Source organism: Vipera ursinii (genome assembly GCF_947247035.1).
Source record: "Vipera ursinii genome assembly, chromosome: 1".
Taxonomy (NCBI): domain Eukaryota; kingdom Metazoa; phylum Chordata; class Lepidosauria; order Squamata; family Viperidae; genus Vipera; species Vipera ursinii.
Window position 1 is genome coordinate 286,529,639 of NC_139512.1, and position 15,172 is coordinate 286,544,810.

A 15,172-nucleotide genomic window follows, 5' to 3' on the forward strand; every position below is an offset into this window, starting at 1 on the left:
ATTCTTAGAATTTATCCCTAGAAACAGTTAATGAGTCCAACTAGTTATTTATTAAATTTCTCCTTTATCCTAGCATTTGCCTCCAGATGCAAGGTCCACTTTTCAGATCAACAAACTCCCTTTCATCAGTCATTACTTATTAAACTGTTTTATTCTGTTTCCAAAATATCTCAAAAGAATAAAAAAATAAACATTATTCAAATGCCAGGATAAAACTGTAATTAAAATTAAATTAATTAACACACATTTAGATGAAGAGAGCCTTATTTTCTAGAGAAATATGTATAAATTTACACTTTAAGGCTGCACTCCTAAATCTATTTGCTAGGAGATAAAACCAGATGGTTTCAATGGGAATTAATTCTCAGTAAACATGCACAGAATAATCTAGAGTTTCAGCATTAAAAATACAGTCATTGAATGCATTTTTTTCAGCGGTAGGCTGTCACCCGCTTACCTTCACTTGTAAAGTAGCATCTTGTCTAGATCCTACATAAGGAGCCACAGAATCCCAGGTAACAATGACAACACTCTCTGGATCAAAGGTAGCATTTGGAAAGCCCCTTTTGATGTACTTGGCAGCACGTTGGAGGATCTCAGGGGAAGAATCTTCCCTGTAATACACATTTCCATGTCCACCTGTAGTATCCAAGTCAGCGTAAAAGGGAGCAAGACCTCCAAAACTAAGAGGAAATTGACCAAGATACTCATCTTCTCTTGATGGCTCACTCACTGCGATGATGCCATTAGTAAGAACCTAGTTAAAAGAAAAAGTATGTGTTGCAAATGCTCAAATACAATGCAATCAAGCAATGCTTACCTCCCATTTTGAAAACATAAAAATGTATTTTATATACATTTATAAATATGTAAACATCTAAAAAAATTGTGTATTTGCTAGATTTGAATAATAGGCAGATTGTGTATTTTCCAAAATGAAGGGATCACCCATTGGGGCTGGAGCTCTCAAGGCAGTCCAAGATACAGCCTGAAACCATCACAGCATTGGCACAGCCTAACTTGAATATCTGCAATCCTTATTAAAACTTAGGACCATAACATCGAAGAGATGAACCAATTGATAACTGAGGAAGAAGTTTTTTCAGCAATTAAACAATTGAAAGTGGGCAAAGAGCCAGGTACGGATGGATTGACTGCTGTGTATTACAAAAATTTACAATTAGAGATGGTGAAGCCATTAAGGGAATTGTTTCAGACAATTCAAATGGGAGGAGGGGTACCTCCGTCTTGAAAAACTGCTTTTATCTCTTGATGTCACCCAAGTAAAAAATTATAGGCCAATATCACTTTTGAACACGGACTACAAGATATTTGCTAAAGTTCTAGCTAACAGACTAATGAGGGTACTGCAACAAGTAATTAATGGTGATCAAACTGGGCTTATAAGTGGTAGACAAATGAAGAACAATGTGAGGCATGTAGTAGATTTGTTGGAATTTTTGGAAAGAAACAATCAGATCCCTGCAGCGTTGATCTTCTTGGATGCTGAAAAAGCCTTTGATCAATTGGATTGGCAATTTTTGTTGAAAGTATTAGATAAAATGAAATTTGGGGATAAATTTTTACAACCAATCAGGGCATTATATCAAAAGCAAACAGCCCGCATAATAGTTAATAATAGTTTGACTGAAGTATGTAACATTGAAAAGGGTACAAGGCAGGGGTGCCCGTTGTCACCCTTATTATTTGTTTTAACATTGGAGATATTATTGATTAAAACTTAGGACCATAACAGACACATTTCGCTGTAACTCAGACAACATTCTTTAATGAAGGAGTCAAAAGCATTTGTACATCTTAATGTATTCTCCAGGTTGGCATAAAGATACAAGGTTATCATAATATTAATTTTTTTTATTTAGTTGATATGACATTCAACAACACTTTTATTTTTATTTTTTGTATGATACTATCTTAGGTAGCAACTTCACTTATAGCATTAAATGTATAGAGCAGTTAGGAAATATATAGCTAGATTCAAATAACAGAAACCAGTATGGATCTATTCTAAGTCAAATTAAATAAAATCCTTTAATACAATTGCAATTAAGAGTAGAATGTAATAATTATATTCTGCAAAGTTCAGCATTGATCTGATCAGAGTGGAGCTCCAGTGCTTTTCAGTTATTACAAAATTCTGAGCTTTTAGGAGATATGAAATATGTTTGAGGGAAACTTTAATTTCAGAGGACTTTGGATCGTGTACTAGATTATAAATCGATTTATTTAGTTTAAAGTGTCTTAGTTAAAATACACTTTTATGGTTTCTCTTTTGACTTTCTCTTATGACTTCTCAGGTTCAGCTATAAAGGTATGAAAGGAAGGGTGGAGTCTATGAGTTAAGAATTTCTGATTCATCTTGATTATTTTAAGCATTCATGATATGGACACTATCTTTCTGTTAACAAATCCTAAAAATATTTTTTGGGTTTTTTTAAGCAACTGCATGACACAACTGGCATTTTATTTGACCTACCATTGAGAACCTTTTGACACATCCTGCTAAAGCAATCCTCGCCTTCATTTGCTTTGATGTGATGTGATTGTTCCCTTCTCTTCCCAGAAATCCCTAGTTTTACATTTTTATTTTGTATGCTTTCCTGTTGGTTAGAGTGGAACCCTGGTCTTTGTTGTGCTGGTTTTTTACTTACAAAGAACTGCTTTTATTTTAAAAATAAATATAGGTATAAATTTAATATGACTACCTATCGTGCTTACCTTGGAATGTCACCGTCTGCTCCACCACTTCAGTGTTCTATTACAACTTCAATCCCTCCTCATTTTGTTAATCTGCAATTCCACACACTTAGGAGAATTGTGTGCTGCACTGACTAACAAGTGTCTACCGACTCATTTTTATTAAATAGCATGACCAGTGGAAGAGAATTCTCTATCAGGTTATTCTTCCCATATTTGTTGTAGTTAATATTGTAAATGCCATTTCTTCCCATTCCTTTTTTCATATCTACAGTATTATAATGGTGTAATGTATATAATTCACCAATTTTAGTTCTCAGTTCAGGGAAAAGATTTGGCTAGGTACATTTGACAAGTCCCAATTTATGATGAAATTGGTCATGTGCTACCTCCTGGTGATCCAGATAAGTAAAATAAGTAAAAAGAAAATTGTAGTACCCTTTTAAGACCCCTTCATGGATTACTGCCTTGTCGTGGCAAAGGGGCTTGCGTAATTCAATAAAGCTATGAGCTATGCCGTGCAGGGCCACCCAAGACGGAAAGGTCATAGCAGAGAGTTCTGACAAAACGTGATCCACTGGAGAAGGAAATAGCAAACCACTCCAGTATCTTTACCATGAAAACCCTATGGACAGTACCAAAAGGCAAAACGATATGACGCTGGAAGATGAGCCCCTCAGGTCGGAAGGCGTCCAATATGCTACTGGGGAAGAGCAGAGGGCTAGTACTAGTAGCGCCAGAAAGAATGAAGCGACTGGGCCAAAGCCGAAAGGACACTCAGCTGTGGATATGTCTGGTGGTGAAAGGAAAGTCCGATGCTGTAAAGATTTTTTCTCCATAGGAACCTGGAATGTAAGATCCATGAATCAAGGAAAGCTGGACGTGGTCAAACAAGAGATGACAAGACTAAACATCGACATCTTAGGTATCAGCGAACTAAAATAGACAGGAATGGGTGAATTTAATTCAGATGACCATCAGGTATACTACTGCGGGCAAGAATCCCTCAGAAGAAATGGAGTAGCCTTCATAGTCAATAAAAAAATAGGAAAAGCAATACTGGGATACAATCCTCAAAATGACAGAATGATCTCAGTTCGAATCCAAGGCAAACCATTGAATATCACAGTAGTCCAAGTCTATGCCCCAACCACCGGTGCTGAAGAGGATGAAATTGACCAGTTCTATGAAGCCCTACAGCACCTTATAGAACTAACACCCAAAAATGATGTCCTTATCATCATGGGGGATTGGAATGCTAAAGTAGGAAGCCAAAAGATAACTGGAATAACAGGCAAGTTTGGCCTTGGAGTACAAAATGAAGCAGGGCACAGGCTGATAGAATTTTGTCAAGAGAATACGATGGTCATAGCAAACACTCTTTTCCAACAACCCAAGAGACGGCTTTACACATGGACATCACCAGACGGTCAACAAAGAAATCAGATTGACTATATGCTCTGCAGCCAAAGATGGAGAAGCTCTATACAGTCAGTAAAAACAAGACCAGGAGCTGACTGTGGCTCAGACCATGAGCTTCTTGTTGCAAAGTTTAGGCTTAAATTAAAGAAAGTAGGGAAAAGCACTAGGCCACTCAGGTATGAATTAAATCATATCCCTGTTGAATATACAGTAGAGGTGACAAATAGATTTAAGGAATTAGATCTGATAGACAAGAGTGCCTGAAGAACTATGGACAGAGGTTTGCAACGTTGTACAACAGGTAGCAACCAAAACCATCCCAAAGAAAAAGAAATGCAAGAAAGCAAAATGGCTGTCTGAGGAAGCTTTGAAAATAGCTGAGGAAAGGAGGGAAGCAAAAGGCAAGGGAGAAAAAGAAAGATACGCCCAATTAAATGCAGAATTCCAAAGAATAGCTAGAAGAGATAAGAATGCCTTCTTAAATGAACAGTGCAAAGAAATAGAAGAAAACAATAGAATAGGGAGGACTAGAGATCTTTTCAAGAAAATTGGAGAGATGAAAGGAACGTTTCATGCAAAAATGGGCATGATAAAGGACCAAAATGGCAGGGACCTAACAGAGGCAGAAGAGATTAAGAAGAGGTGGCAAAATTACACAGAAGAACTATACAAGAATGAGCTTAACGGCCCTGATAATCACAATGAGGTGGTCACTGACCTCGAGCCAGACATCCTAGAATGTGAAGTGAAGTGGACCTTAGAAAAGCTGCGCAACAACAATGCTAGTGGAGGTGACAGTATTCCAGCTGAGCTATTCAAAATCTTAAAAGACGATGCAGTAAAAGTGCTACACTCAATTTGCCAGCAAATTTGGAAAACTCAACAGTGGCCACAGGATTGGAAAAGATCAGTTTACATTCCAATTCCAAAGAAAGGCAGTGCCAAAGAATCTTCAAACTATCGCACCATTGCACTCATTTCTCATGCTAGTAAAGTTATGCTTAAAATTCTACAAGCTAGACTCCAGCAGTATGTGGATCGAGAACTACCAGAAGTACAGGCAGGATTTCGAAGAGGCAAAGGAACTAGAGATCAAATTGCTAACATACGCTGGATCATGGAGAAAGCTAGAGAGTTCCAGAAAAACATCTACTTCTGCTTCATTGACTATGCTAAAGCCTTTGATTGTGTGGATCATAACAAACTCTGGCAAGTCCTTAAAGAGATGGGCATACCAGACCATCTTATTTGTCTCTTGAGAAATCTATATGCGGGCCAAGAAGCAACAGTGAGAACTGGACACGGAACCACTGATTGGTTCAAAATTGGGAAAGGAGTCCGGCAAGGCTGTATACTGTCGCCTTGCCTATTTAACTTATACGCAGAGCACATCATGAGAAAGGCAGGGCTAGATGAATCAAAAGTTGGAATTAAGATTGCCGGAAGAAACATCAACAACCTAAGATATGCAGATGATACCACTCTAATGGCAGAAAGTGAAGAAGAACTAAAGAGCCTCTTGTTGCGGGTGAAGAAGGAGAGTGCAAAACTTGGGTTGAAACTAAACATTAAGAAAACCAAGATCATGGCATCTGGCCCTCTCAATTCCTGGCAAATAGATGGGGAACAAATGGAGGTAGTGCCAGATTTTATTTTCCTGGGCTCCAAGATCACTGCAGATGGGGACTGTAGCCAAGAAATTAAAAGACGCTTGCTCCTGGGGAGGAAAGCCATGGCAAATCTAGACAGCACACTAAAAAGCAGAGACATCACCCTGTCAACAAAAGTGCATATAGTCAAGGCTATGGTCTTCCCAGTTGCAATGTATGGCTGTGAAAGCTGGACCATAAGAAAGGCTGAGCGCCAAAGAATTGAAGCCTTTGAACTATGGTGCTGGAGAAGACTCCTGCGAGTTCCTTGGACTGCAAGGCGATCAAACCGGTCAGTCCTAGAGGAGATGAAGCCTGACTGCTCTTTAGAAGGCCAGATCCTGAAGCTAAAACTCAAATACTTTTGCCACCTAATGAGAAGGAAGGACTCACTGGAGAAGAGCCTAATGCTGGGAAAGATTGAGGGCAATAGAAGAAAGGGACGACAGAGAATGAGGTGGCTGGATGGAGTCACTGAAGCAGTAGGTGTGAGCCTAGATGGACTCCAGAAGATGGTAGAGGACAGGAAGGCCTGGAGGAACATTGTCCATAGGGTTGCGATGGGTCGGACATGACTTCGCAACTAACAACAAAACCCTTTTTAGAATGTGACTTGATATGACATTATTGTACTGGTTGAGTTTCACACCCTATGCTAAACCATAAGTTATGTAGATGGATTTACACTTCATGCTAAGCTACAAAAACCAAGATTTGTAGATAATAATGGCTGAATTCACTGCACGTGCTAACCGAAGCACTGTAAATCACATTTTGACTTAGCATAATTATGTCACATCAGGAGTCCCCAACCCCCAGTCCGTGTACCAATAGCAGGCTGCAGCAGTCAGCAACCAGTCCACATAAACAAGCAAAGCCACATCCATGGTATGCAGGCAGCACAGAAAACCACATATTCTCCAGTCCATGGAAAAACCTTTCTCCACGGAATCGGTCCCTGGTGCCCAAAAGGTTGTGGACCTCTGGCTCACACTATGTCTACCTCCCCCAACACAATCCATCCCACAATTTTCCTTAGCCTCATGTGTATATCACACCATAGATGTTAATTTAACAGGGTTGTTTTTTCAATATTCTGCTACTTGGCTATGAGGCATAAACCTTACAAGGATGTCAAAAGAAAACAGAACAGATTCCGTATTTGCTATTTACTTTACAACTCCGGCATTTCCTTGTCAAGATAAGATAATTGCTATAGTCATACTTTCCCAGAAGGGCTGAGAAGAACCTTCTCAAACAGATGCAGCTGTAATGTTTCTGGATAAATATATACAGGATGCAAACAGATAAAAACCAGTTAGGTTGTCTGGTAAGATAACCAATGGTAAATCTTTCAAAGACCAGAATTTTTGATTCAAGGATATTTATAAAAAGCATTCTAAAAACACTGATATCAGTGAGCAGAAATATTTAATAAGTAACAGAAACACTTGTTCTTACACATTTCTAGCTGATTTATGATGGGATCATATTGTTGAAGTGACATCATAAGGGAATTTTGCAATGATGTCTTAACTTCAAATTGAAGATAGGAATAAATAGATCCCTCAGCTCCAGAATTAGCTTGTCGATTATTCATAACACCTCAAAAGATCATATTTTCCCTTAAATATATAACTTCCTCAAATTGTCTAATCATTTAATCCAAAATCACAAAATTTATTCAAGTTAATTAAATAATAAAAACTCAGAAATAGAGTATTTGACATGTTGTAAAACAGATAACTTTATGCCACCAAATAAACATTTTAGAATTTGCTCTAATTGTGTAAACTACTATAGCTAAAATAATTACTATTCATCCATCTCTTCATCAGATATGACTCAAAAACAAGAACATTAATATAATACTATGTTTTATCAAAGTTAAAGACTGAAACATTAACTTCTGCCTATTCATCATCAGGTACTGATTAGCCACAAAAGAATAATTGTGCTTTGAAATGAGATTTGCTATTGCAGAATTTGCTTCTGATAAGAAAATAACTATCAAAGTTTTCTACTGCCAAAATCTAAGTGCTGTCACTGGTCAAATGCCTCAATCTGATTCTTCCAAAGAATATTCACTGATGTGGAAAGAGATCATATGGAACAATGAAAGACCCAACTATAATGTTTAGAAAGTCACAATTTTATGTGTCATTTCTCTTACTGTATTTTTAAAATATATGCTGCTGTTATCTGATTTCTGCTTTATATAGTGGTCCACCCAGAGCCCTTGGTGCCAAAAACAAAATAAATAAATAAAAATTCTGTACCCGGGCCACAAACACAAATTCTGCAGCACAAAAAGAACTAAGATATTGAAACTTAATTTTACAATCACAAAGATACAATCGTGATTTTAGCAGTTATTATTCATGTACTTACAGACATTGAGTACTTGCATTTTTATAGTATTTATTTGCTTTGTGTATAGGTTTTGTAGTTTTATTTTTTTTTAACATTGTAAGCCGGTCAGAGTTGCATTGTAATAAGATGGGTGGTCAATAAATTTAATAAGTAAAAATAAACAAACAAATAAACATATTTTGAAGGCTCTTCAAAAATTTTGAAAAGGTTATTTCTTAATAAGTGATCAGCTTCTTCTGAAGCAATAAAGCAGCTGCATTTTTTTCTGGCCTGAAAGAACAATGTGATGAGTAATAAATTGGATTCGATCCTAATCGGTTTAAATTCATCTTAATGCACAACCAATCAAACTACAGATGTTCACATTTCTCTCATTCCATTTTGTGTCATGTTCATAGATGTGAAGTATGTCTCATTTGTTGATGTCTCTGCATTATGGAACAACATTATCTTTAATATCTTTATGGCGCCAACCCTGCCAGTCTTCAAGTTGTTTACTGGATCATTTTCCTCAATAAATAAAAGGACAAATATGATGTTTTTGATTTGTTTATTGGGTGCTCTAGTTTTAGGGCTTGTGTAGAAAACAGGTCACATTTTAGGTCATATTTATGCGGAAATATTGAACATTCAAAAGGGTTCATAAACTTTTAAGTACTACTGTAACTTACATTTATAAGTAAACACATCTCTTGCAGACATTATGCATAGTTCTGCCTCAGTTAGCTAGAAGAATTTGTAAAAAGCAGCAAGAGGATAAAGAGAGATTTGAGGGGGAAAGTCCAGTGTTTCAAACAAGGATATTCTTCATATGAATGTCAATCATCTCACACAGTACAGGGACATTACTATATACATGAGCCACATCCCATTACTGTAATACCAAGAAGCTATGGCAGCTTTGGTTATGGCACAAGGGCCATAACTTTGTATACAGCAGAACTTGTAATTAAAACTTGGCAATTAAAAAGCGTGCAAGAATCAGGGCAGGCAGGATGGGGAGAGGTTTTTATCTCAAATTGTGAAGAGTTACTGCTTAACAGTGATTATATGGGTCGGCTATCTCGTTCAGTGCACAGCAGTTTCCTGTTTGTTTTCACAATGAACAGATTCTTATAACATGTTAATATAGCTGAAAGTGCAGGTGACATTTTGAAATATATAATGCTTTCAAAATCTGTTTAGTTGAATACAATGCTATCCCTTTAAACAGAGAAATGAACTCCCCCCTTCATCTGCATTTTCCATGAATACCAGCATTTCCAGAGCAGGGGCTTTAGAGATGGATAGTTATTTAATGTATTAACAACTAAATAAAATATTGCCATATACTGACAACTTGTTCTAGAATGAATGTTGGTTTGTAATGATATCCATTGTCCCACTTAATTCCAATGACAATGAAAAACAATTATTCTGAATAGATTTTCTAAAATCTGTTGACCCAAAGACCAATTCTAATACACAGTATTACTTTTGTAGAAAATATAAGTGATCCCAAGAAGTTTTCACTGGAGTGATTTCTGAGGAAGGCTTCTAGAAAATTCTACTTTATATTAGTGACCAATAGGAATAAAGCAGATTTACTCAGAACAAATATATTCCATATCTGTTATCTTCCTGCGTCCCTCTGTGATTTATGAATCCCAATAGTGGCCCAAATAAATGAGCCTCTTCAATACATCTTAATATAGGAGGGAGCAGGACAGACATGTGCAGACAGAGAACTGCATTCTCTCAAGAATCGAGAACATAATTCATTCAGTGCTTTACATGTCATCTGTGAAATCCTGAACTTGCTGCAGTGCAATCACCTCCTTTAGAATCTATGTTTTATGAGTTAATCCTGAGAGTATCCAGCTGCTATATTCTGCACCGGCTTCTTTTAGTGTAATCCTCAAGGGCAGTTTCACATAACACATATTCCAATAATCTAGAAGATAAATTGTTAATTGTATTATTACTACTACAGTAATAAAATGGAGGCTCTTAATTAGGAAAAATTAGTGTAGCCAGAGTATTCATGTATAGGAACCTTCAGAAACAAGATGAATCAACTAAAATTTCCTTGTACTTGTCCTAAATAAGAATACCATTCAGAACGGGATATTTACCCAATACCAATACCTGGGAAGCACAAATTTACAGAACCCCCTCTTTGCAGGAGTCAGCTTCACATTACTGGTTCAGTGCCAGTTCACAACACACAATTGTCCAGTATTTGACATTGACTCCTGGATCTCTTGGATAGGGAGGGAAATCCGTATTGATGACACCTGATGATCTAAATCTCATATAGCTAATACAGAAGAGGCAACTTAGCAGTCAACATTCTCTGAAGATTGGAGCAAAACCACTGCAAAAGTGAGGTGGTGGGCAGACTCTGGCTAGCTGACTGCTAAGTGGGCCTAGGTGGTGGCTCTGGCTAGAGAATGTGAGGAGGATCAAATGGTGGACCTCCCCAATAACCTGCAAAGGAGAAAGTCATTCTTACATTATCTCCTGCATTATATTTTTGAAGGATCATCCAGCAGAGTTGGCCGGAGTTGGACTTTGAGAAATATCGAACAGGATACTTGATTGGCTACTATGATTGATTAATTAATTAATTAGTTCAGCACTGTTCCTCTATACATGGATATGCATCTTGCAGTTGTAGCACAGCAATTCTTAAAATGTGGCTTGCAGGTTACAGAACATTCTTAATATGGAAAACTAGGTGCTCATTAAATTTAGTTTATAGCACAGGTCATCATCTAATGAATTTTGAGCAATACTGCACAGACCCTTGCAACATTGTACGTTGTAGCAGGAGTAGTATCCGTCAGTTGTGTCCAACTCTAGGGCACAGTGCTTATCTCTGTTTCTTGGCCAAGGAAGCCAGTGTTCTCCGAAGACCATTCCATGGTCATGTGGCCAGCAAGTCTATATACCAAAGACACACAGAGCATTGTTACTTTCCCACAGAAGTGGTACCTATTAATCTACTTGCATTTGCATGCTTTCAAACTGCTAGGTGGGCAGGAGCTGAAAGCAGCAGGATGGCATAAAATTGTCCCATACAGCCTAAGTATTTATGCAGTAATGGTGAGATGAAGCTAGTATGAATTTCTCAGCAATACATGCACTGGAGGAGCACATACTCAGTTGTTTCTGTCTGTCCAGAGCCTCAGGAACATTCTCTCTCTGGGTAAGGAATCTTTCTGTATTGGTCTTTGACCACATCTTGAGGGGAGGGCATGACACTGTGCCAGAGTAAAGGCCCTTCAGTGTTTAGGCATTTTGAGTTTAATAAGGTGTGCCAAAAGGGAGACAAAGTTGGATTCACAATAAATAGAATTTCGGGTACTAGCTAGGTCCATTTGGTGCACTATGTCTGCTATACTCTGTTTAATAAATGCTTTGGTCTGATTGTATCTCATGCAAACTAAGTAGAACACAGGAGAGAAACCCAAAGCTGAGATTTTAGTTGTTGCTGTCTGCTTACATGTGGATTGAAAATCATTACTCACAAACATCAGAATTATATTCAATGAAATGAAAGGTCCTTCTAGCCCAGCATTGTGTGGCCCAAAATTATCAATCACATGCTATAGAAACTCCCAAGTAGGTCTTCCAAGTTCAACAACATTATCCTGCTTGTGTTTCCCACTAAACAACAGGAGAACATTTTGTGAGACTCCCCAACTAGTATCAAGAGTAAATCACACCCTGATATTTTCAAAATTTAGCTTGTCTACACTTAGCAGAAGACTCTAAGATACAGCTTAGCCAGATTAGAATCTTTGTTGAAACAAGAATGAAGCTGTACACAACAGCTGATAAATTACCACCAGAAAAAAGATGTAAATGATTTGTATACCCTTTAAATTGTTATTCCTTCCTCCTGTCTTTTGGAATTAATGGATGCTGGCAAAGTGCTCTATGGTCTTAAAGCCAAACAGCTGTTTCATGTGTACATAAGGCAGCTTCTACCCCAGGAAATGCTCATTGCAGGTTCCAGCAGCTTCATTGTATATCAGTGCAGTATCTACATTTTGTGTAGTACCGGTAACTTTACAGCAATGTTGTGACCTGCAATAATTTTATATGCTTTTTCTAAATCTTTCTAGATTTAAAATAACAGATTTATAAATGTTCAGTATATCTCATAAAATTACAGGGACTCAAAGAACCAAGAATAATTTAGGAATATAAATCAACATGAAAATGTGGAATAACATAAAGCCTCAACAATTGAAATGTAAGGCAAAAAAGAATTCTTCATCTGACGGCATATAAAAGACAGTACTGAAAATGCTTGGTGAGCAAATTCTGGCAGATAATTCTTCAACTGCAATGCAACCACTATCGTAAAAAACAAAAAACGTTTCCCTGTCTTGACTGGTATATATAATGTATCAGCCCCCTCCTCTAGTGGGAAGATTAACAGTCTTCCCAGTAGAGGAGGAGCTGATACATTTAACTTATATACAGGCACGTTGGGTCTACCAAACTACTTTGAAGAGAATAGTGTAACCAAGGGTGTCTAACCTTGGCAACTTTAAGACTTGTGGACTTCAACTCCCAGAATTTCCCAACTAGCATGGCTGGCTGGTAAATTCTGGAGTTGAGGTCCAGAAGTCTTAAAGTTGCCAGTGTTTGACACCTCTGATGTAAACCTTAGATTTCCTGAAGATTTAGTCCAAAAATGAATGAATGAATGACACAGCTTTACAAAAATGACATACACAACCTCTGAATAAATGCCTTTCATTTCTTGCTACTGTAAAGTTTCCTTATCATCAATCTGAATTTCTGGGGACTTCAGCAATACATCCATATGGCAGCCATATGGAAAGAGCTTAACTAGTTCTAGGGATATTTTTTTTCAACTCCAGCCTACAAACCCAGTATTTCCTAATGGCTTCCCATCCAAATATTAACCAGGTGCATCTCTGCTTAAGTTTTTCAAGAACAGTCACAGTCAATAGGTGTTACCACACTGTTGAAAGCATTTTATGGGATTTGGCTGTTTGAACGAGATCAGAATGTGCCCGAATGTAACACAACCCACATATGCTGAAAACTTTCAATGCATAGTTTTAAGTACCATAAGAAAAGCAAGATGACCTAACCTTATCCTTGTTCCAATCCCTACCATGCTGAGAAAAACCAAGATCAGATCAAATCAAACCAGTAATCAACGTGAAAGAATAATCATGGATTAGATCCGTGGCTTGAACAGTACTAAGAAAGGAATGTAAATATTTAGAACAGAACAAGGTCTGCTTTTTTGGCCTGACATGCGTGATCATTATTTCATTTGCATGACCTGCAAGTCCAGTGGATTCACAGCTGAAATGACGGTAACAATGTCTTTTCTAGTTAGGATTGTGAATCTTGGGAAAAAACAAAGACCATCTGCTTTCTATTTTGTTTGGAATTAGTAAGAGTCTATCCTAATTGCCAAAACAACTCCGAACAAATCCTTCCCACCGCACCCAAAACATCTCCTTGCTTTCCTCCTCCTGCATAATTTCTTCTTCCGAATATCCCATGCAACTTCTCGGGCATTGACATTTTATAGAAAAGACTCCACTTATATCAGATCATCCCAGGTTCACACAAATTCAGGAGACACCATTCAGTTTAGAATAGCCTGATGGAGGATAACTACAAGGAATGTATAAGTCTGTTCTTTATTAGGAATGCTTATTTACAAATCCATACTCCAGGTTTTGTGCAGAATTACAATCAATTTCAGATGGAAGAATAACATTGCCCTGAACACAGACTGAGTGCCTTGCCTAAGGCACAATCCAAACTGCAGTCATGCAGGATCAAGAGAATCTCACTCAAGGAACAAGCAAAGGAAAAGTCTCTCTTGAGTTGAGGAATCATCTATCTATCTAGCTTTCTGGAAGACAGCATGGAAGATTTCAATTTCTCAGACTTTTCAGTTTCAAGTCAGGTTTGTTTTTTTTTTTTGGACTCCTGGAAACCTCCTGGGACTTGTCCCTGCAGTTTTCTTGGGACGGTTTTTCAGCAGTGGGTTTGGCACCGTCTGCTGGCTAGGGCCGACCAGCAAAGTGACTGCCCAGGATCACCAAGTTGGCTTCGGCCCAAAGCGGGACAAGAATTCAGCTTCCTAGTTGCTAGCCTGATGCTTTCATCCAAGCCAGCGATTCTCCCTTTTAGGGATGAAGCAGCCGCTTATCAGAGCAAGCTTCCTCCTCCTTGGCTGCCGGCCCGAGCAGCAGCAGCAGCAGCAGCAGCAGCAGACACTTCCACACGTAGTGACAGCAACTCCGGTTCACTCTTTTCCCCCCCTCCTTTCACCATCCTGACGCGCTCCTTGTTTGGAAATCACATTCCAGGACCCTCCTCCCCCCCCCCTTGCCCGAATCCATTCGCCGTGGCCCCTCCTTCTCTCTCTCTCTCTCTCTCTCTCTCTCTCTCTCTCTCTCTCTCTCTCTCTCTCTCTCTCTCTTCCCTTCCCTTCCCTTCCCTTCCCTTCCCTTCCCTTCACCTCCCGGGCACTTACATAGAGGGAGTGGACGCTAGAGCCGTAGAAGTGCAGCGGCGTCTCGAGCAAGAGAGGCGCGGAGCTGACATCGTCCCCCGCTTCCAACGCCTCGTCGCCCCGAGCCAAGCCGAAAGGGAAGAGGAAGCCCTCGCGAGGAGAGCAGCCCCCCGGCGCCAGCAGCGCCAGCAGCGCCCAGAAACTCAGCCCTCCTCTCATGATCCCGCGCTTTCTCGAGTCACCTCAAGGGCGAGAGAACGGCGGGACGCGCTACAAGTTTTAAACCCCGCCGGGGCTGCGAAGGAAAGAGAGGAGGGGGAGACGCTCGCTAGAATGGGGAACCGACCAATCAATAGATGGTTGAGAGAGAGCTACCCTATCGCAAGGCTTGGACTTGCCTTGGCTTCCCTCCCCCACCCCCCACCCCAAGCCATAAAAGAAAAGCTGGAAGCGTGGGATCGCTTAGCTTCCTCCCATTTCCCCGTCCTCTTTTCCCGCCTTCTTC

The 15,172-nt window shown here is 39.0% G+C and overlaps 1 protein-coding gene across 1 annotated transcript in view; it reads right to left on the reverse strand.

Moving 5' to 3' along the window:
* The window catches only part of NID1 (nidogen 1), a 63,159-nt gene extending 48,247 nt beyond the window's left edge, over positions 1 to 14,912 (reverse strand). The window contains exons 1-2 of the mRNA XM_083362027.1: positions 14,689 to 14,912; positions 458 to 757 (exon numbers count right to left, since the gene is read on the reverse strand). Of these exons, the coding sequence (XP_083218153.1) occupies positions 458 to 757; positions 14,689 to 14,886 (498 nt within the window). The 5' untranslated portion in view covers positions 14,887 to 14,912. The remainder of the gene's footprint in view (positions 1 to 457; positions 758 to 14,688) is intronic.
* Between the last annotated feature and the right edge of the window lie 260 nt (positions 14,913 to 15,172).